The 21,093-nt window shown below is 45.2% G+C and overlaps 1 protein-coding gene across 9 annotated transcripts in view; it reads right to left on the bottom strand.

The window, feature by feature from the left end:
- Nucleotides 1–21,093, bottom strand: part of ARMH4 (armadillo like helical domain containing 4) — a 79,034-nt gene that overhangs the window by 22,960 nt on the left and 34,981 nt on the right. For all 9 annotated transcript variants that reach the window (XM_015865798.3, XM_015865800.3, XM_085547853.1 and 6 more), the window contains 4 exons: nt 16,952–18,348; nt 15,666–15,875; nt 14,250–14,468; nt 5,093–5,344 (listed from right to left, as the gene is read on the bottom strand). In XM_015865798.3, coding sequence (XP_015721284.2) covers nt 5,093–5,344; nt 14,250–14,468; nt 15,666–15,875; nt 16,952–18,348 — 2,078 coding nt within the window. The remainder of the gene's footprint in view (nt 1–5,092; nt 5,345–14,249; nt 14,469–15,665; nt 15,876–16,951; nt 18,349–21,093) is intronic.

Genomic DNA, 21,093 nt, shown 5'->3' with positions numbered 1-21,093 from the left:
AGCAGAGCCTTCGATGCTGTCTGCCACAGCAACCTCCTGGAGAAGCTGGTAGTCCATAGCCTGGACAGGTACACTCTTTGTTGGGTAAAGAACTGGCTGGATGGCCGGGCCCATAGGGTGGTAGAGAATGGAATCCAGCTGTAGAGCTAAACTCCACTGTGTACAATATCTCCATGAGAAACCAATAGGAAAATCTGTGGAACCAGACATGGAATGCTGCACCGAGGAGAAACAAAGTGCTGGCACTGGGGCCATCGTGGTTATAAGCAATGTACCAGATGTCAATTAGATGACAGATGAAGACCAGGACAAAATTGATATAGGGTGAAACAAATACAGCATTTAACACACATAAAGGCCACCATACACAGCAAACTGAGATGCATAAAGCCAGGAATAGGCAAAGAAAACAAGAACTGTGGGTACAGCAACTCTAACTGCATAATTATTTCTTTTTCTGTAACAATAACTATGTCTAGACTAGTAACGATTAGACTGTGAGTAATACAATTGCATTAGCAATAAATTCTTGGGTTTGGATATATATGGGTTGTGCCTCTGCTGTGCCTATAAAACATGATTTTGAGCACAACAATGGAGCCTTCTCTGTTAGGATTTTTGGTTCAAATAGAATCACAGAATTGTTTGAGTTGGAAGAGATCTTTAAAGGCCATCTGGTCAAATTCCCGTGCAAGGAATAGGGTCATCTACAGCCAGACGTTACCTCATATTCGTGGTGGCCTAGGATAAGCAACCAATGGGCTCCACCAACATTTTAAAGAACCCAAGTCCACCACACCAACCCTTGCATCTACAGTTTCAACCATACATTCAAGAAGTCACAGCCCTGTGCAGCTTCAGAAAGGAAAAGCCACAGCTGCTCCATACAACTCCATGCATTCTGAATGCACAAAACAAACTACCGTAAACCCCAGAGCAGCAAAATGAAAGGCTGAGTAAATGGTCGCAGTCCTCCTGTTGCTACCATACTACCAACAGTAGGATCTCCCCGTTACAGACATTGGGACATGGATGACAGGCATTAACACTGTGGCATTAACAAGCAGCTTGGGAACATTCCCTTGTTCTACACTAGTTTATCTAAACCAATGGCAGTTCTCATTGTAATGCATAAACATTTAATCCCAAAAGAGGGAGAAGGGAAGAATGCTGTGCTTCTATTCATTCTCAGAAGGCTCAAGTTTCCCTTCCCTCTGATATTCTCCAACACAAAGTTTGTGTTCACCTACTATGCACCACCCACAACTCAAACAAGCAGAGGAAGGTTGAAGTCATCTCCCACAACACAGAGAGGTCCCAAAGTTCTGCTAAGATGCCCTTTACATCTAAAGACAAAGCATCAGAACACCAACAGAGATCCAAAAGCATACTCAGACCTTCCTTCTGCAGAACCAGACTCCACCAGAATGTTTTCTGGAAGATCAACTTCTATTTTGATGACATCATTTATTTTTATCATTTAGTTTTATTTTTGTCTAAATCTTGTTGGTTAGAGAGTCAGCTGATAGACTGTAAAGCTGACAGCCTCGTTACCGAAGCATATAAATTGCTTTTGCTCAGCTGGAGTTAATGTAGGACCATCTGACTTCCTAGAATTGACATTTTAATGATTCTGTTTCTCTGGCATTTTTTCCACTGACCACTACAAATATCCAAACTGTCTCTTTGCTTTGCCAAGCTGCCTGTGGATCAAGTTACTCATTCTCCAGGGATTCTCAGCTTGTCAGCCATCAGACCAGGTAAACCCAATAATAACTGAGCTGACAGTAGCTACTCCAGTACTACTTGCTCTTCTGTACTACGGATGTTAGAGATAAAGATCTGAAGGCCACAGGACAGAATATCTCCCCAGAAGAAGGAGATGTGTGTGAAGCATTTTAAATATGAAAAATACCAACTGTAAAAGTTCGGTACTTATTGAACAGAAGAAAATAAGGAAAATCAAGAAGAAATAACATTTAATTTCCATTTAAGAGAACCACGACAGAATCAAACACAGGGCTGCCAAAACTGACTACCGTGGGTATACTGCAATTTACTTCAAATACGTTTTCAGTTACCTCTTAGAGGAACTTTTATTAAAGCATCTGCAGTAACTTCGCAGGATCTGCTGCAATCCATCGAGTTGATAATCTGCAGACTGAAGTATACAAAGTCATGACGTTCTAACTGCAGAACTCACTGCCCTGTCTCCTCTGGTTTTCCCTTATCTTGTATCCTGTTGGGTACCACCACCTTTCTTCAGGTCTTCCCTTGCTACGCCATACCCCAGGTTAAGAAGAACAGCAAACTCCCTCTAAATAATATTTTGCTTGTATAGGATGGGAAATTAGGCACTCCTCTGCACTGCTTAGAGCCAAGCTCTGCACCTCCCTTCCTATTCCCCAAAGTCACTGTGAGCTGAGACAGGCAGGAGCACCGTGCCCTGACCCATCTGAATTCAGACAAACTGCAGATCCACCTCCTCCAGAGCTGTGATGAAGTACAATGGTTAAGAAGTTGTCTTAAAATGAAAGTCAAGTTAATTTCAGCTTTAGAAGAAAAGCACTTAAAGGAAATAGATTTCACAGGGCTAGATTTAGTTGAGAAAGCACTTAGAGAAAGCGGGTTTCAAAGAGTCCATGCATATGTCCAGCAGATCCAAAGTTTTACAAGCCCTTTTGCAAGTCTGATCTCCCTAGATGCTCCAGCAGAACAATGTGGGCAGTTCTTTCAACCTCTTGTCAGGTTTGGTGAATTTCTTGTACTCCTAACAACCCACCTCCTGTTGACACAAGCTATATATTTTTCCCATTTCCTCCTGTTCTCCTTTAAATGCCCCTGATAACAAACCACACAAAGCAGCACATAACAGGGCCATGTACAGGGCATCTCCCATTCCCCACTCCCAACTGAGGACACTCTGAACACCCAGCTCAGCTCTTTGCTCAACCTTAGGGTTTTGGTATGAGTTCATACGCATCCTTGGTTTTCTTTGCGCCTTTATCTGAAACAGATCATTCCCCCTCCTCTTAAAGAACATTGTAGAAGGGGGAGGAAACAATCTCAAAAAGTCATTCAGGTTGTCTAGACAGAGAAAGAAGAAATGACTCTTCTTGTAAGTGTTTACCTGATAGAAAAAGATGAGTGATGGGTGAATCAGAAGCAAAAAGACTGATCCCATTGCTCCTCTCATCTCCACAGAACAGCACAGTTACAAAAGTCCCACCTCGCTCTTAAAGACAATATCAGCTCATCCTCCTGACTGCAACAGCTCCAAAATGAAGGCAGTCTTAACTATTTGGACCTGGTAACACACAGCCCAGCCAGGCACTTACAGACAGCACAGAAATTCACACCTGCTCTGTCCTCCAGGTGCCTGGCTCAGCTGATGTGGCAGCTGACCTAACCTGACAAGCTTCACAGCAGGCTTCTCCAATTTGCACAAGGATAAATAAAATATAAGCGGGCTAGAAATAAAAAGAACATCTTTGGCCACACAACTTATTCTATGTCTGAAATTTTCAGAAAGATGGCTTTTTCAAGAAGAAAGAGGAAAGGTGGTAGAGGATGAAGGCTGTGGGATGAAGTAATATTAATATAAAACACAAGAATAGAGCTGAGTCCTTATGCTCAGAAGCAGCTGTCTGGAAAACGTACTGTAAGGAGCATCCTCCAACAAGGCTCTGCAAGAAGCTCTCATATCCATGAAGAGGAATCAGTGCCATCTTCCTCCACTTCCTGCGTGCTACATGGGGACACACCTTGGAGTTTGTCAAATACTGCATTTCTTGACCACAGCAGAGCGCTGGTACCCTCAGCCAGGACTGACTCATCCAAAGGCAAAGCCATCTACCATGGTACACACAGTCCTGACCCAGGCAAGTAGTTACAGTTTTCTGAGTACTAAAAACACATACCTTCCTTAAAGGCACAAAAGATCTTGCACCAATGAAATGTGTAAGATAACAGCACAAAGCTACCAAAGCAACTCTTAACATAACCCTACATTTCCTACACCGCTCCAAAAGCACTCTCATGTAGCTCTCTAATACGGCTTGTCAAAGCTGACCAGAAAGCCATTAAAAACTTAGAATTACTTCCCTTGCACAGCTCCTGCCCAGCCTGATGGGTTAACAGGACATGTGAAACAGATCTGACATGCAAATCATCCAATATAATGTTTTTCAAGAAAGAGTTAGTGAGACAGGGAGACATCAGGCCCGATGCAAACTCAGTCTGCCCTTGGAGAGCAACCCTCCCGCAGGGCTCTTGAAATACACTCTTTGATTTATTTCAAAGGAAGCTAACAGTGCTCAAGCAGGCTGGAAATCGGACTACGTGGAGAGAATTAAACATCTAGGGGAAGCAACAGTTCATATAACTCAACATGTAAAAGATGTTTGGGGTTTCTGAGTTTGGTGAGTCTCAGTACAGCTAGATCATTATAGCCACACACATATTCTGTATGGATGTAGTTCAGCTCTCACTGATTCACCTTTCTAGGCAGAACAAACTAACATAGCCATATAGCACAGGGCCTATACACATAAGAGGAATAGATTGGAAAATGCTTGACACATGCCTTAAAGGGTTTGTCTTGCTTAATGCATTCACCACAAGGTCCCAAAGACTGGACCACGTAGCCCTGAAGGTTGTCAGTGGTCAGAGGTGCTTGCAAGAATGCCACTGAATTAGCAATGGGCAGATTAGCAACTCCCCAGCACACTTTGCCCTCGCAGGACTCATATGCCTGCACCAACACAACTCAGGCAAAGAGCATTAAAATTTCCCCTGGAATTTCAGCTGAGACACACAACACTAAGCTCTAGGAATGATGTCCAGGTCTGGAGTATACAGAGAGGTTCTCCCCCAGGCTAAAACCTCAAGACACATTGCCTGGGACTCATTCCAATTTGACCAATTTTTTTCTGTGGCCAGGGTTCTTTCAGAAATACAGTTGCTCCAAGTTTAATCAATTATGTTGGAGGCCTATTGAGACCTCCCTGCTCAACGGGCTGCCCCATATAAGGTGAAGAGAAGGAGACGCGTCCTCCATGAAGGCAAGGGAAGAAAAAGTTTATTCACTCACCCAGCCCCTGGTTCTGCTGCTCCCACTCAATGGTATCTGGAACCTGGTAGGACACCCCAGCCAGCTGGGCTGCAGGGTTCTCCAGGCCAGCTATGGGCTCCTGGGATGTCTCGCCTGGAAGCGTGAAGCCTGGCAGCTCTGTGTCACCCTCCATGCTTTCATCCATAGAATCTATCTCTTTGTCCTCTTCATCTTCCTCTTCCTCCTCTTCTTCTTCTTCCTCCTCTTCATCCTCTTCTTCTTCCTCAGCCTCTGGTCATGAAGACACAAAAACAATATCAGGAAAGGTCCCATAAAACAGAAGGTTCATACATTCCTATCAGTGAGCTTATAATCCCTTTTTCAAAAGCAAGCCACCCTAACAAAGCCCTGCCTGTTTTCTGACATGAGACGCCCAGAGGATGTGGATGAGCCCCATCCTGCCTCAAGTTCCTGCCTCCATCCTATTCCTGACCACAGCTCATAGCAGAGAAGAGCAGCTGTAAGAACACAGCATACACCCAGCAAGGCTTCCCACAGTGTCTCTTCCCAGCACTTATACCACACAGAGCACTGAATGGACCTTGCAGGGATGTAGTCAGCCCCTTACACTTACATTCCCTTTATGTTTTAGGAGTACACTATCTTAAAATGTGCTCATCATCTTAAATCAAAACAAGAATTTTCTCTATCAAACTATATGTCTCCATACAGAATACACAGCCTCTGTACACCTGAGTACGGCACCTGGAGAGTGCTTGCAGGAAAGCTGCAATGATAAATTAAAGTAGGTCTTGTGTCTCTGCTGAGAGCAACACAGCTGTAAGCAAAAGATCTCCCAAACAGAACAGCAAAGGTGCTAAGCAGCCAGCACTGTGGACAACAGGACCATGAGCACATTATCCCTGAATGAACCGAGTAGGGAAAAAAAAGGTCAGAGAAAACAAAGATCAGATTTTATCTGAAAAATCTACCTTGGAACAAGGCTTTTAAAAGGTTCCTGTGATTTTAGCATGCTAATTGGAGACACCTGCCAAGAGCTGGCTTTGAGAAAGCAGATATCAATCTCTTCTCTTCCAAACTCCAGCAGGCAGCCAGACTGAACACCTGAATTGAAAGTGCCAAGACTACTTATCACACCTGAAAATCGCCCAGCTCCATCCACCATCCCACAGCCACAGCACAAGGATGAGGATAGCGCAGTCCTCACAGCGCAGCTGCACCAAAAAGGGCTCATTCTCATGTCTGAAAACAGCTTTGTAACCCCCTGCCCCAAAGTGCCATCAGGTTGCTTTCATGCACAGCACAGAGCACAGCACCACTTGGTGGTCACATATAGGAAATTGTGCTTCTAAAGTAATGCAGATCACACTTACTAGAGCTCAGGGGGGCACCAGGAGGATGGCAGGCACAGGCAGGCTGCTCACAGCACCCACTGATCCCAGGGGATAGGAAAGAATGTATGCTAGGATGAGAGGCAATGGTCTCGAGCAGCACCAAGGGAGGTTTGGGTTGGATATTATGAAACATTCCTTCTCAGAAGGAGCAATAACAGATTGACACAGGCTGTCCAGGGTGGTGAGTAAGCACAATGCAGCACTCAAGGATCTGGTTGGGATGTGCTAACTGTTGGTCTAGATGATCTTAGGGGGCTTTTCCATCCTCAATGATCCTATAATTCTGTGTCATGCAGTCAGACCCCCACAAGCTGCAGGTTCATGCATCACACCAGAGTCTCTTTGCAAAACTGTTTTGCCTCCTAAACCAGTCCTGCTTGACACTTCAGAGATCCCCACATCCACTCCAAAGAAGTGAAGAAGGACCCAAACTGCAGAGCCCAGCAGCTGTGGAAGGCATTTGGATTTCTGCACACATCAGCATCCCCTTGTGAATTACTTTGTGGAGCATGCTTGAAAGTACTCAACGCTATGCCAAGGTTCTCCTTGCATAGGAAGCAAGATAATCATACAGTGGAACATGCCCACAGCCAACATGCTATTCTTTAATAAAGAAATGTGAGCAGTTTTCCTGGTACGTGTGTGACACTACCCAAATCAGGCACACAGGTGATGGGCAGCTGCAGGAGCACTCCTGCACACCTAGTGTTCCTTTGCCCACAAGAGCAGACCTAACTGGCACAGTACTCCTACTGCACGTTCATCTTGCTCTGCAGACCTTCTCCAGTGTCTTGTTTTCTTACCTAAATTCTGGATCTCACCTGTGACATGCAGTGTAACCCTAAGCAGGCCTAGGTAGAGTAAATCCTGCCTCCTCTCACCGTGACACCACGACTGCAGCACCAAAATACCACCCTTTACATTCCTATTTCCTCCTGCAACGAGGGTGATGCAGAAGCAGGCTATGGGATGGTTACCTCATCCCCACATGCTGAAAAAAAAGCAAAATCTGACCCTCTGGCAGACTAAATAAGCACTGTGTTCTGTAACAGGCTCAGTTCTGCCTCCATCGACACAGAGGAATAGAGAATTTTAACACCTCCCTGCTGTGACAGCAATGCAATCTAAGCAGCAGGAATCCCCATAAAAATGAGATTCCTGCTTCACTTGTCAACAATTTTGGTTTTGAAGGACCTGACAACCTTGTAACAGGCATTGAAATGTTGAGTTTTTGAGAAGCTATAAGAAGGCACCAAGAAAAGCATGAGATTCTTCTTATTCGCACATTTCCACCTTTATTAATATTTGCCAGACGGAACAATGGTTCAGTTTTACTGTGGGGCACCTGCACTACTGCTGAAACCCATAACACAGGAACTGCTACCTATACCTTCTAGATATTTGCCCTTAATGGTTAGAAGTCACTGTTGTATGTTCACTGGGATAGGTTGCCCAAGGAGGCTGTGGATGCCCCATCCCTGCAGGCATTCAAGGCCAGGCTGGATGTGGCTCTGGGCAGCCTGGGCTGCTGGTTGGTGACCCTGCACACAGCAGGGGGTTGGAGCTGGATGAGCACTGCGGGCCTTTGCAACCCAGGTCATTCTGTGATTCTAAGTGTTCTCACTCTCCAGCAGACTTAAACCATTATCTGCTAGATTTTGTGCACAGGAGAAATATCTTCCTACTCTACAGGCAGCAAGGCTTGCTAGAAGGTGATGGCTTGACTTCCATAGTAACTTCAAACAAACTATAAGAAAAATCTTTTAAAAAGTTGCAAGACAAAATACAGAGGTCTCAATCTGTTCTTTGCACTAAATCCAGAGGACAGTGGTGTCTAGACAGTAATGCAAAGTATCATTATAGTCCACAGTAGTCTTAAGCTGTGATCATACCAAATATTTAGTGCTGTACAGTCTGAAAGCCTATGAGCATCTGATGAGCACAAAAGCCACAATCAGAAGCCAGTACTAATTGGCTTCCAGTGGTGATCCCAGTTCCCATGACTCCAAGGAAGTGGAACCTTCACTCCTGTGCCAGCACTGAGCAAAGCAGCCCAAGAGCTGAGCTACCACTCCAGGGAGCTACAAGGCAGGCCTAGCCCCACCTGAACACAAGCTAAGAGGGTGAGGAGAGCACTGACACCCACCTGACTGTGACCCACAAGGATGTTATCCAGCACAATTCTACTTTTCAAGAAGTCTCGGTTGGCCAAAACATACCAGGGAACTCAAGGGACCTTATAGAGTCATACAATCACCAATGTTGGATAAGACCTCTAGAATCATCCAGTCCAACCACCCACCTATCACCAATATTTCCCCACTAAACCATGTCCCTCAGTACAATATCTACACTTTTCATGACCATCATGGCACATGCGTGCACACAGAATAGGAAGCAGAGGTGTGTAATTAAAAACAGGACTGGGAATGAGGGATTCATGACTACAGAAAAGAGGCATTTAGAAGTCTCTGCTAAAGGACTCCTTTTAGTACACTTGTAACGTGGGAACAAGGCTCATTTTCTGCACTGCTGTTGTAATCACAGCTAGCTGTCAAGACAGAAAGGCCTTTCTAGGAGAACTCTTATTAATCAATTGCTTTCATGTGATCAGTGATAATGCCACCATCTGATGCTTCCAAAACGCTGCCAAGAGCTGGGCTTTGCCACAAGTGATAGCTTGGAAGGAGATAACTGGAAGGAAAGTAGAAGGGTTCTGACCCTGCCCTGCTTCATGGATTGCATAGGGACACCCACAGTGGGAGCAGGAGCAGTCCAGGCTCTGAGTTACACAAACACCTCCTATGAATGGAGGTATTCAATGCCTGGCCTGCTGCAGAGGTGAGAAAACAGAGCACTGAGAAGAGTGCATCCATTGGATGGGTTCTTACCACACAAAGCAAGGCACAAACCCTAACTCTGCACACCTAAATTTCAAGATAAGAGGAAATGAAACTCCTTTTCCTGTGACAGGGAACACTCCTGCTACATTTAGGAGAGCAAACAGGACAGCAGGACTAAACTATAAGGTTTCCTTATGAGTTGCAGAAAGTTTTCAGTACCCACTTGCCAATAAAACAGACCACAGAAAGCACTCCCCAACAGAGGGCTCTATAAAGATGGTAAGAACTTGGATTCTGATCCTAACCTGCCTTTCAGATCTGAAGGGATTCACACTGGTGTTTTGAATCCTGGCTTATCTCTCACCACAATGGAGCTGATGCACTTGTAGGAAATTTAGCTTAGGAAAAGAGTAGCTAACAGACCAGGAGTTGAGCAAGTGTCTGAATTAAGCTGTTTTGTAGACAAAAGTACAGATGTAATCAGCATGGATCCATTCCTGATGGCATGAACTATGGGTGAGTGTTATTACAGGTAACAGCCTCCAGTATACCAGGGTTAACTCCAGTCCTAACACTAAAGGCAAGGATGACTACAAGCCCACTCATCTCTAGACAAAGCCTCACAGCACTCAAATCATGAAGCTCCAGGATTATCCTAATACAGAAGCTATAAGTCATCTGGGTGGTTCTGAAAGAGCCAAACCATTCTGCAGTGTTGCCTGCCCTGCTCCCTGTGTCCAAAGAACCACGGAGAAGCCTCACAAACAACAAAGCTCTGCATGTGCTGAGAGACCCCAGGCAACAGCAGCAGCTCAGAAGTGCTCCTTGCAGAGCACTCCAAAGGAACTGCCATATACCTGCTTAGCTGAATCCACCTCACTAGAGCCAGAGGGTGAGCTAATCCCCCACTTAGGAAACAAAAGCCTCATTAAAATCTTCACCCAGAGCCCAATTACCTTTCAACAGCATCTGTAGGGGGGTTCTGTCACCTTTGTTCAACTGGGGGATAAACATGGGAAAACTACAACCTTAACATTATTTTTAGACAAATGACAAGTCAGATACAGCTAGAAATTTTAAGGTGCCTATCCAGAACAGTTGAATGGATCATTCTGAACCAGGCCACCTAACCTGCCCAAGATCAGGTATCTAAGAAAGAAGTGGTGGTGTTTCTTTTTTAACTATGTAATTCTTTGGTACAAAGGAGAAATACAAGTGAAGAGCTGATTTCCATGAGGAAGATCAAGGTCAATCTGAACTAAAGGGACAGAAGTTCCCACTTCAGCAGCAGAAATAAGCTAGAAGCAATAGGAAGCGTGCATCAAAAGCAATTATTAATTCATTTTGCATGTGGTTTTGTCTTAAATCTTCAGATCCCTGCCAATTCAGCTGATAACCAAAGAGCTGGTGAGGAATTATAGCATCAGGCTAGTTAAACACGCTAGGCTAAGTGCCCTTCTTATTTACAACCCTGCAACCTCATTTAAATTTTTAATGGGGTTGCAGAGATTTAATGAAGCAGGTCTTAATCCATACAGTCAGGGTCCAAATAGCAATTGAATTTTCAAAGCCTTAATTTCCATTTAAAAATAAGCAATACTTCCCATCAGAAGAAAGGTGCCTTGTACTGGAATGGCTTAAAAGGAAGGAGAGTTTGAAAAGTCATTTAAAAAAACACTCTGAAAACCAAGGACCAAGTATGTGCCATTAAAATACCATGGAAATATATTGCATTGTATGATGTGCTCCACTGTTCTGGAGCAGCCTTCAATGTAATCAGTGAAGCAAAACAAAGTTAAACCTGAAGCTAAGATGCAGTGATCAGGCTCCCTACAGCTGCAGAACAGAATTTGCTAACCCCAAGGCAAGTCCAGCCCCGTGTCTTAGAACTGCTTAGGGACTTCACAGCCAAATACTGCATTATGCAAACATGCAACTGCTCACCAGGAACACTGCTGTGCTCTGTCCTACACAGCAGATACTTTGACATAAATGATCCAAACATCCTACAACTGATTTTTCCTATACAAGTCAAAATGTGGAGCTGCCCAAGGTCTATGCTTTGCTCAGCTACACATTGCAAGGGCCATGAGAGCAGTCTCCTCATTGCTCAGGGCCTGTTCTAAGCCTGGAAGTGGCTCATTTTCAGTGTCATTAATGGTGGAATAGATCCATGAAGATCACTTAGTCTGGCCATCCACCTACCACAAATACTGCCCACGTCCCTCAGTGCCACATCTCCATTGGTTCATGAACACCTCCAGGGATGGTGATTCCACCACTCCCTGGGCAGCTGTACCACTGTATCACTAGTCTCAGAAGAAATATTTCCTAATATCCAATCTGAGTCTCTTCTGTCACACCTTAAGGCCATTACCTCATCCTGTTTTATTACTAGCAGCAGTGCATGGCTTCATAAAACAAATACAGCCCTGGTACTCTTTACACAAGCACTAACCTGTGTTAACAACTGCATTCAATTTATAATTTGAGAACCAAGGTAAAACTCTATCCTTAAGTTGTTATTAGCCAAGAGAAGCTGCAAATCAAGGCTGACTGTAGCTATAATTATGTATTCAGACTCATTCAACACACTTCTTGGCTGAACTTTTTCTCTTCAACGTGCCTTCCCAACCCCAGGATTACTCCTCCACCATAGCAACAAGGACTTCACCAGCTACATGTTGAGAGGTAGACAGAGTCATTGGAAGCACCTTCTATTCAAGGACTATACAGCTCAGACTAAGTTGCCTGTTTTCAGAGCTATTTGCCTGCTCCTGACATCACTTAACAGGCATAGCATCTCCCACAAGCATCCTATGAATGCTGACCTGTGAGAGCAGCTCAGCCCCAGCAGCAGTGCTCAGATAAGCCTAGATGACTGAACAGGAACCAGCCCTAAGGCTTACATGCTGTTGTAGAGTAGTTTTGGATGTTTTCTTTTTATAGACCCACTTCAAAAAGCACTGGGAAGCTTACAGAATGATCCTGAACAGATAAGTTGAATTAGGTTTTCTCCTTGGATCCTAGAAGTCCTCCAGAGAAAGCTGCAATGTAGGGCTTTCCAGAGATGCAGAAATTTTGGGCACAAGTACAAAATGCAGCATTAAGCCTCAAAGACAAGTAAGGTTCATCCTCAGCTACATCCTGTCCCCAGATCCTATAATCCCCCTATAGGATTTCTTTAGCTAGGAAGGGCAAGTAGCACCAGTTTCACTGCAAAGTCCAGGCAGGAATATGGTCATTACTCTGCTAATCTCTCCAGAGCTGATAGAGGTGAAGACAACCCTATTTAGAAAGCTATTCAAATATATCTCATGTTTGTCTGTACAATTTTGAGACTTTTTTAAAGTTATAACCAATCCAAGCAGGTGAATATACTGATGCAATTAACTGCAGTCAGTTTGGCACAGATGGTCCCCAAGAAACAGAACTCTGAACAGCAGGGGTCTGTATTTAATGATGAGCCAGGCCCTCAGCAATGCAAGGCAGTGAGCCACACTGGGGGCTGTGGGAGCCAGCAGAGCTCACCCAGCTGCCTGCACTTCTTCCACTGGTCAGCAAGCACCGTGACCTCCCCAGGGACTTCATTATGTCTGCAGGAGTGATGTCTGATCTTGCATTCACCTGCAATCTGGGCTGGAGCTTAGTGCTGCTCTGTAGGAAAGCACTCCTGAGAATAATGCAGCTGATACGATATGGGTATTTGAGAGAGAGCACTAGGTACTGTGATTTGGGAAGGAATACTTCAGCCTTCTTAACACCACTCCAGCCTGAGGTGGAAGTGCTCATGAACTAACACTACAAAGGTATCAGAAAACAGTTGCAGCTCAAAATCTTCCTCCACACTTAACTGGGGCAGCAGCATCTCCAGACAGAAAGCATACCCTCAAGTGGCATTTGGCCCACTTCACAGAGTGTAGATTGGTGATCCCTAACACCAGGCTCACCACATCAATGTCCAAGTTACTCCAAAGAGTTTTAGACCACATAAAAAAAAGCTGTGCCAGTTGTCATAAACACACAGCATAACAAGGAGCACCACAACCCTTGGATGACAGGCACCTGCAGAGCTGTGCCTCAGAGCCAAGGAATCCACATCCTTGCACGACTAGAGAGATCCATCAGGGTAAGGATCATGTGCTGCTGTCAGTCCTGGCAGGTTTTAAAGCCAGCAACAAGCCCAATAAAGGGCAGGAGCCACAGCACCTTGCATATAGAGGGGAGGTCTCCCTGCCTTTGCTGCCCTCCAAATTTAACAGGAATTCAAGTTATTGCTTCATGCAGAGAAAAGATGCTGATTAGCTGTTGTCTGAGGCACCCCACCTCTGATCAGAAGAAAAATACCATCTGGCATGCCACCTCTGGAGGACTGCCAACCTTTGCAGTAAAATATGAAGGTAGGAGAAGGTCAAGATAAAGGGAGGGGAGCAAAACAGGCAGGAAGATTAATCCCTGCCAGGTGGTGTAGGCCCAGAATCTGGAGTACAAAATAGGGGATGGATGAGCAAAAAGAAGAGTCAAAGTAAAAGAAAAAACAGGAAGAATCAAAGCAATTCTCTACAGGAAATGACAGATGAGCCAAAGATAGACTCCAGAAAAGCACTGACTTCATCAATACCTTGTGTGAATTTGCATTAAGAAGTTTTAGTGAACAACTGAATGAGATCTCAAAGGTGATACATTCTTAACCTCTCTCAGCACTGTTACAGGAGTATGGCACCACAGCCATTTGAAATCAGGTATTCTCCACAACACCATTCACTGCTCGTTTCCTGTACCACCTGGAAGGGGACAGGTTTTTCAACAATTTTATTATCAACAGTTAACACATGCATAGCCATGTACCAGACAGACCAATTGGAAGCCCACATAATCAAGGTAATTGCTCCTCTCCACAGGAAGCTGCATGCCCTTTTGGCTTGGGAACAGTGGTACCTTCTGATTCCAGTCGATCCAACCCATAGGTTACAGCTGTACTGATCTTCCTCACAGCTGGAAGAGCTGTCCTCCTAACAGATGATGCCACTGATGCTGGAGTCACCGGGACCATCATTTTGCTGGATGATTCCTCTGTTTGCCCAGACTGTGTAGCCATCAACCCACCAGGAGATGGGGCAGCCTTCTCACCAGTGACCAGGACCACATCTGTGAGATCTGCAAAAGACAAGAAGTTGGACACAGACATATTAAAAAAGTCACCATTAGAGGTGGCACTGAGAGACATGGGTTGGACTTGATGATCTCATCTCTTCCAACCTTAATGATTCTATGATTTAGGAATGAGCTCCTTAATGAAAGCTTAAGTTCAGGAAAGAAGCTATCAGACACTTGAACCCTTAACTATATTAAGTTATTTGCCTGTAATGACTTCTCTTCCAGGACAGCCAGCACAAGAAGTCTCCTTAGTGAGAACAACCCTAAGTTTTACTTCCATTGTTTTAAGGATCCACTGCAAGATTAAAGCACTGAGGCACCAGATGAGGTGTGAACTAAGTGACAGATCTAGTTGTTTATTGCAAAGATGAGAGATACTTGAATTTATAATTAAATCCCAGAAGCAAATTAATTAGTGGTAATTGCTGGAAAAGCCTTCTCCCCCCTATAGAGCAACCTTACTTTAAGGGATACAGTGCAAATTGATTCTTTCCTTTGATGCTCTGCAATGGAAGAACTAGCAGAAGTGCTGCCCAGCAGCAGTTTCATTACAGCAGCATCTACTACTACCACTACTGAAATGACCTCAAAGGTCATTCTGTGCTAAGAGAGCCCCTGCTACGCTCCTGTCAAGAAGACAGGCTCCTGTGTGTACTCACCAAGGTGACATCAAGCCAGCAACAGGATAAACATGGCAGGTTAAAGCACTTATCTATGAGCTACCTCAGCCCTGAGCACAAAAGGAAGAACTCACTATCACTTAACAGAAGCATCAGGGCAGGCTTCCAATGGCTTCCTAAATTCTCACAAGAAAACCCCCTTTACTCCCACATTGTTCCCTAAATAAGATTTTTTTCTCCTTTGGGCCAAGCATCAGCAATCCAGAAGTAACTAAGGAAGCAGCTTAAATATTAAGGCCAAAAGTCAACATATGAACAAAGATGGACGTGGGGGGTTTCATGCGGTGGTTTTGTTTACTTCATTTTTACTTGGGACAAAGATTATGACCTGCTGGCACATCTTAACATGACTGATCTGCATGGGCATAAAGCAGCAGCAGCCCAGGGCCAGTAGGCAAGGGAAAAAAAGCAAGTTGACCCTGAATGCTGCATGAAGATTTCAGTGTATGAGCACTGAAATTGGAGTGATGCACTGATGTGTCCTTATGAGAGAGAACCTACAAAGTTTGAGCCTTACCTTCCACATCTGGAGTTCTTACTGTGGAGGTGCCTGCAGCTGTCAGCATCTGGGTGGCACCAGGGGCACTCAGCATCTGGGTGTCCTCCCCACTGGTTTCCTGGGGAAGGCTTACAGCTCCTGTCCCCTGGGCAGGAGCAGGCAGCAGTGTCACAGCTGTCAGAGCAGCAGCAGCCTCCTGGGCAATAGTTGTCACCTCCTGAGTGAACCCTGCAATGAGAAGCAGCATCAGCACCAACTCACAGGGCAGCTGACAGTAACAGAACAGACATTCAAAGGACTGACACCATGTATTATTTCCAGAGTCACAGAGCAAACAGCAAATCCAGCTGATTCACAGCTTAGAAACAGATGAGAGCTCATGTGTAACATGTATGAAAGTAGCAGAATCAATCCTTGATTCGTTAGCCACCCCCCTTATAGACAAGCAGACCTACCACAGCACTGCAAATCTGTGGTATGGAAATGGGGGGGCAAATAAGAATCAAGCAAAAAGCTGCCAAAATAGCATTTTTGGTGACTAACTCTAAGAGCTAAGAGACTCAAGTTGTGTACAGTTTATTTTTCACTGCACAAGTATTACTGCTAGCTGATGTTTCCCCAACACCTGGGAATAGCAGAAGGAAACCTGCTGAGAAGTCAAGTGGCTATAAATTAATCTAGAAATTAATCAGTCTTGTTTCAGCGCCAGCATGCAATTAGCTTTGCATCTCTTGCAGCAGAAAACACCTTCTGGATGCAGCACAGAGGAAGTTGTCCCTTTGTCCTTACAGACCAGGGGACAAAATTAAAGATGCCTAACAGATATTAAGAAGTCCTTGGCCACAGCTCACATTCCTAACCAGCCTATGTTAGGGGCCATTACCCCAGACATTTGACCCAGCACTCTAAACACCACCTAGAACATTGCCAGTGGGATGAAGGTGTCATCTATACAGGTATGGCCACACAAAAACTGTAGATTCAGAGCTTTGGCTGAAAGGTAAGGAGACAACACCAGGAACTTTTATAACAAAGGAGAAGTGTAGATCTCACCACTGATTTTTTTGTTCTTAAATCTGCTCTGACCATCCCTGCATAGACAAGGAAGATTTAATTCACACTCTACTGGTGCATGCAAGTTACCCGTTTAAGCCATTACCCCCATACAAAGGTCCACAGCCCTTCCCTCCTAGAGGAGGTAGGTTACACCTTTTTCCACTTGAGCTCTAAAAACAATAAAATGAAGTACAGGCTCTAAGGAACATCCCTCCTAAATTAACACTTGGAAACCAGTGTCTTTTTACCTTCCAGTGAGTTCTCCAGAGTAGAGGAGAGATCAGGTGTTATGTCTGTCATCACAGGAGCCTCTGGCTGTGAAGGAAGGATGCTCTTCTCTTCTGCTGTGACCATGTTTATATCTTCCAGAGAGTTCAGACCACCTGTACCTACATCCGGCAAGTCCCCTGTGAGGGAAACATCACTGCTGGCTGTGGAAGTAACCAGTGCATCTTCCTCACGCACCGCTGCAGGGGTTGTGATGTTGATCTCCTTTATAAGTTCTGGAGTTGGTGGAGCAGATGCTGGAGATGGCAACACTCTCGTCACATCATCCTGCTCTTCCTCTATATCTCCCAGAGGGATCTGGGATGCTTCAGTTGCCACTTGGTCCCCTCTCACTTCCTCATGCTGCATGCTTCCCCCTTGACTTGTACTCCCCAGCTTGGTATCATCCCAGTCTGGGGGCATGGAATCAGCATGGAGGCTGGAGGCAGTGTTTGCTGCAGTGGGCTGCTCTCCTTGCCCCACACCTGCATCTGCCCCCACATGAAGGTAGGTCTCAGAGATCACAAGATTAGCAGCAGTAGTTCCCTGTGAAGCCAGTAACCTCGTAGCAGTGCCTGTGTTGGCTTCTGGTATTCCCACCTCAAAACTCTCGCTCGGGGGCTGTGCAGTTGGGATGATGAGGTAGTCACTTGCCCTTTCCAGGCTGGGAGTGCTGGGCTGTGATGTGGGCACCTGCTCACTGTAGGGCTGAGGTGCAGCTGAGGGGTACAAGCTGCTCTCTGCTATCTCCTCCTCTGCTGCAGCTGTGACAGAAGGGGGGGTTGCCTGGAGGGTGACAGAGCTCTGCCCCACCTCACAGTCCTCAGTGGTGGCCACATTGATGGGTTCATCCTGGACAGGAGGGCTCAGGGTGGTCACAGCTACCGTCAGCATGGCCTTGAACTCTCCATTTTCATTCAGTTCTGACCTGGTGGGACTGAGCTCCTCTTCTACAGCAGCTAGTGCCCCAGGCATGGTGGTGCTGACATCCAGGCTCTGACTACCTAGGAAGGTATGGATTGGACTTATAGGCCGCATTTCTCTTTCAGCAGTGAAAGCTTCATTTAAGGGTATCCCAGATGGCTTTGCTGACACTACAGATGGTTCCTCAAAGAGGGTTTGCTCAGAGGGGTCCAGCTCGTCCATTAAGTTTGGCATGCTTATCCTTTCATCTTCTACCCCATTCCCTGCCCAAGAGCCATACTGGGCCTTTGTCACGTCCTTCTCCTCCAGCAATGGATATGCAAGGCATGGTGGGCTAGAGGATAAGAGCAGGATGCAGCAGCTGACCACATAGATATCAAGTCCTATTGATCTACTCATAGCTGAAGAGGTGTGCACAGAAATCCACAAAGCTGACAAGTCCAAAAAGTAAAACCTAGGGAGGGGAAAAAGAATCCAGATCATATAACCATAAACACATACTGACCCATTGCCATAAATAACTGGATAACATGGACTTCCACATTTGGGACTTGTTGGTTTTGCACAGATCCTTACCACACATTTCAAGCAACAGATCCCCATGCTTCATTTTACTGTTCGTAACCTACCCAAAACCATATGTGTATATATATTTACATTTATACACACAGTGCGTTAGTCATTACAAGGGTGTATCACTTCCCCCACACTCCATCACATGGCCATGCGATGCTTTGTGAGAGGTAACCTCAGCCACAGGGGGATGGATTTCAGAAATACCCCATTTGTGTTAATGCATCCAACACAAAGGCCCTCTGTGTCCTGCTGCTCACACACATTTGTCTCTTCTTTCGGAAGAAGTTATTCAATATGTCCAATCAACTAGAGACAACCAGAAAGCATATCATAGTAGGTCACACAGCTATTTGTGTATTCCAGTCAGAAAATGGGTCTCTTACTCCACACAGCACAGATTTCTCTAGCTGAAGGCCCGCAGAAGGGCTAAGCATCTCAGGATCCATAGGTTTCATTGTAGCCTAGAAGCCCATCTCAGCATTCAGCCACAAAACAGGCTGCCAGAGTTAAATGCTGCAGGTTGCAGACACGCCAGGTCACTTTTCCTATACTCCCTACAGCCTTGTTCATCCACAGCAAGGGCTGCAGGAGGCCACACACATGCACCAGGTGCTCAGGCTCAAGGCAGAAGCCACCAAGAAGCTGAGCAACAGCACAGACACCTCCAACTTCAGCAGTTCTTATGTCCAGAAGATGGGCATCCATCCACCCCTCCATCTCCTCTACCTCATTCCCCACTAAAAAAGTAGGAATTGAGAACTGACAGCATTCAGACAGCTCTCTTCCATGTTAACGCTTTACTTGCTTTTATAGTTAAAAAGCACTGAGACTATACTTACATAGCACCCAACAGCATACATCTGGTTTGCTGTATAAATACATTTATATCATATTCCTTCAGCAACGGTCAACTAAGATCAGACAGTGAAACACAAAGATTTGTTTCTTATACTTTAAATAAAGCGAGGGTGCAAATTGGATCAAAATACAGTTTCCCTTGAAGAAATCAGAAGTCTTTAGGGTTTACAAGACATTTTAGCCATAGTTAAGCCCAAACAACTTCAGGTGTACATGAAAAATGGCCACAGTATTCCATCCTGCAGCCTAACACACTGTAAATGAGCACATACACATCTGTAGGTTCTCCAATAGCCTAAGACACTCAGAGGACGTTAACAGGAATACTGAAAAGAATCTCTTTCTCAATAAGCTTTTTAGACTTAGGGTTCTGGTTAGGCTGCGGTTGGACTTGATGATCTTCAAGGTCTTTTCCAACCTGGGTAATACTATGATTCTAAGCTCACTCTGCCCTCAATAGGACTGGGAATGAGCAAGAGGGAAAGCTGCTCCATAGCAAGCTGGATCTTTAAGGCTGTTAAAAAGAAGTATTAAGAGCCTTTCTTCCTTCTAGCTAGGAGATAACGTGGGTAATGCTCTGTGTAAGCCCATCACTGCAGTTCCTATGGAACTCTGGGCAGCCTCACAGTTTCTTCCAGGCTGAGAAGCACAGTCAGCCACAGCTCTACATGGGTAAAGGGCAGAGATAGCAGCAGAAAGTTCTGTGTTAAGGAAACCCACAGCCACCAGATCTAAACTAACCTGGACCACTACATTCAATAAGATCTGGAGATGGTGGCACAGAGCACACTGAAGGATAATGGCACAAGTTCATCTTCAGAGATTAGTCAGAGCTTAAGATCTACTTTAGAAAAAAGCTGGATTACATTGTGTATCAACAGCAGTGACCTGGCTATCTACTTAAGCAGAGTTTAACACCTTGCTGTAGCACTTCCACTTAACACAGAATTGATCTGGGGCTTAGCAGCTGGCTGCAGCAGCCTGGTACTCAGGCTGCAATGAGCTATACATCTCTCCTCCTGTCTGGCTACTTCTATAGTCAGTTTGCTCTACAGCCTAGCAATAAAGCAAGCTGCTCTGACCAAGCACCTCCTCTACAGTAGGATTAACGCTTTTCCTTTCTAGCCGGCAGCTGGGGGAATAACCCAGTATTTCACTCTGTACCCAGCTTTCACTCAATCCTCCAAGCTAAAGCCCTGGAGGACAGCTACAGAGCAGCAGCCTGGCTCTGTGGAAGAGTAATCCTTGCTTCCAATAGGAAGGAGGCAGGAGACAACACCAGCCACTTCCCCTGCACATAATAACAAGACCCAGGAGATGCAGCTCCTCATCTGCTAAAGCAGCACAACTGCAAGCAAGCAAGTAGCTTTATCTTTAGCACAGAAAAGTGGCCTTTAACACCTTCTAAGCCTCAAAAAGGCTGCAAAGGCTACAAGAAGTGCCTGAATAGGGTATTTCTGAGAGCTGCCCATCAGACTAACAGCCACCTACTATTACTTGTGGGCGAGTCACTGAACTGGGGGACAATGTAGACACTTCACATGGTGACTTAGTCTCAGACTCAGCAGTCCATTTAAACCAGGCTACCTCCTTTCTCCACACAAACATCCTTCACAGGTTCTATTAAGTCATTAACCCCCTCCATGAAGTTTTGAGACCTGTTTGTAGAGTCAGCTCCAGCACAACCCCAACCTGCCACCATTGCTTCAACACAGCAGGTTTGATGGGGACAGAGAAGATCGAATCCCTCTTTCAGTAGCTCTTC

This window comes from Coturnix japonica, chromosome 5, assembly GCF_054131305.1.
Source record: "Coturnix japonica strain WE chromosome 5, WE-NBRP24, whole genome shotgun sequence".
Lineage (NCBI taxonomy): Eukaryota > Metazoa > Chordata > Aves > Galliformes > Phasianidae > Coturnix > Coturnix japonica.
Note: the sequence above shows the minus strand (reverse complement) of the source record. Positions and strands in the feature narration are given on the sequence as shown.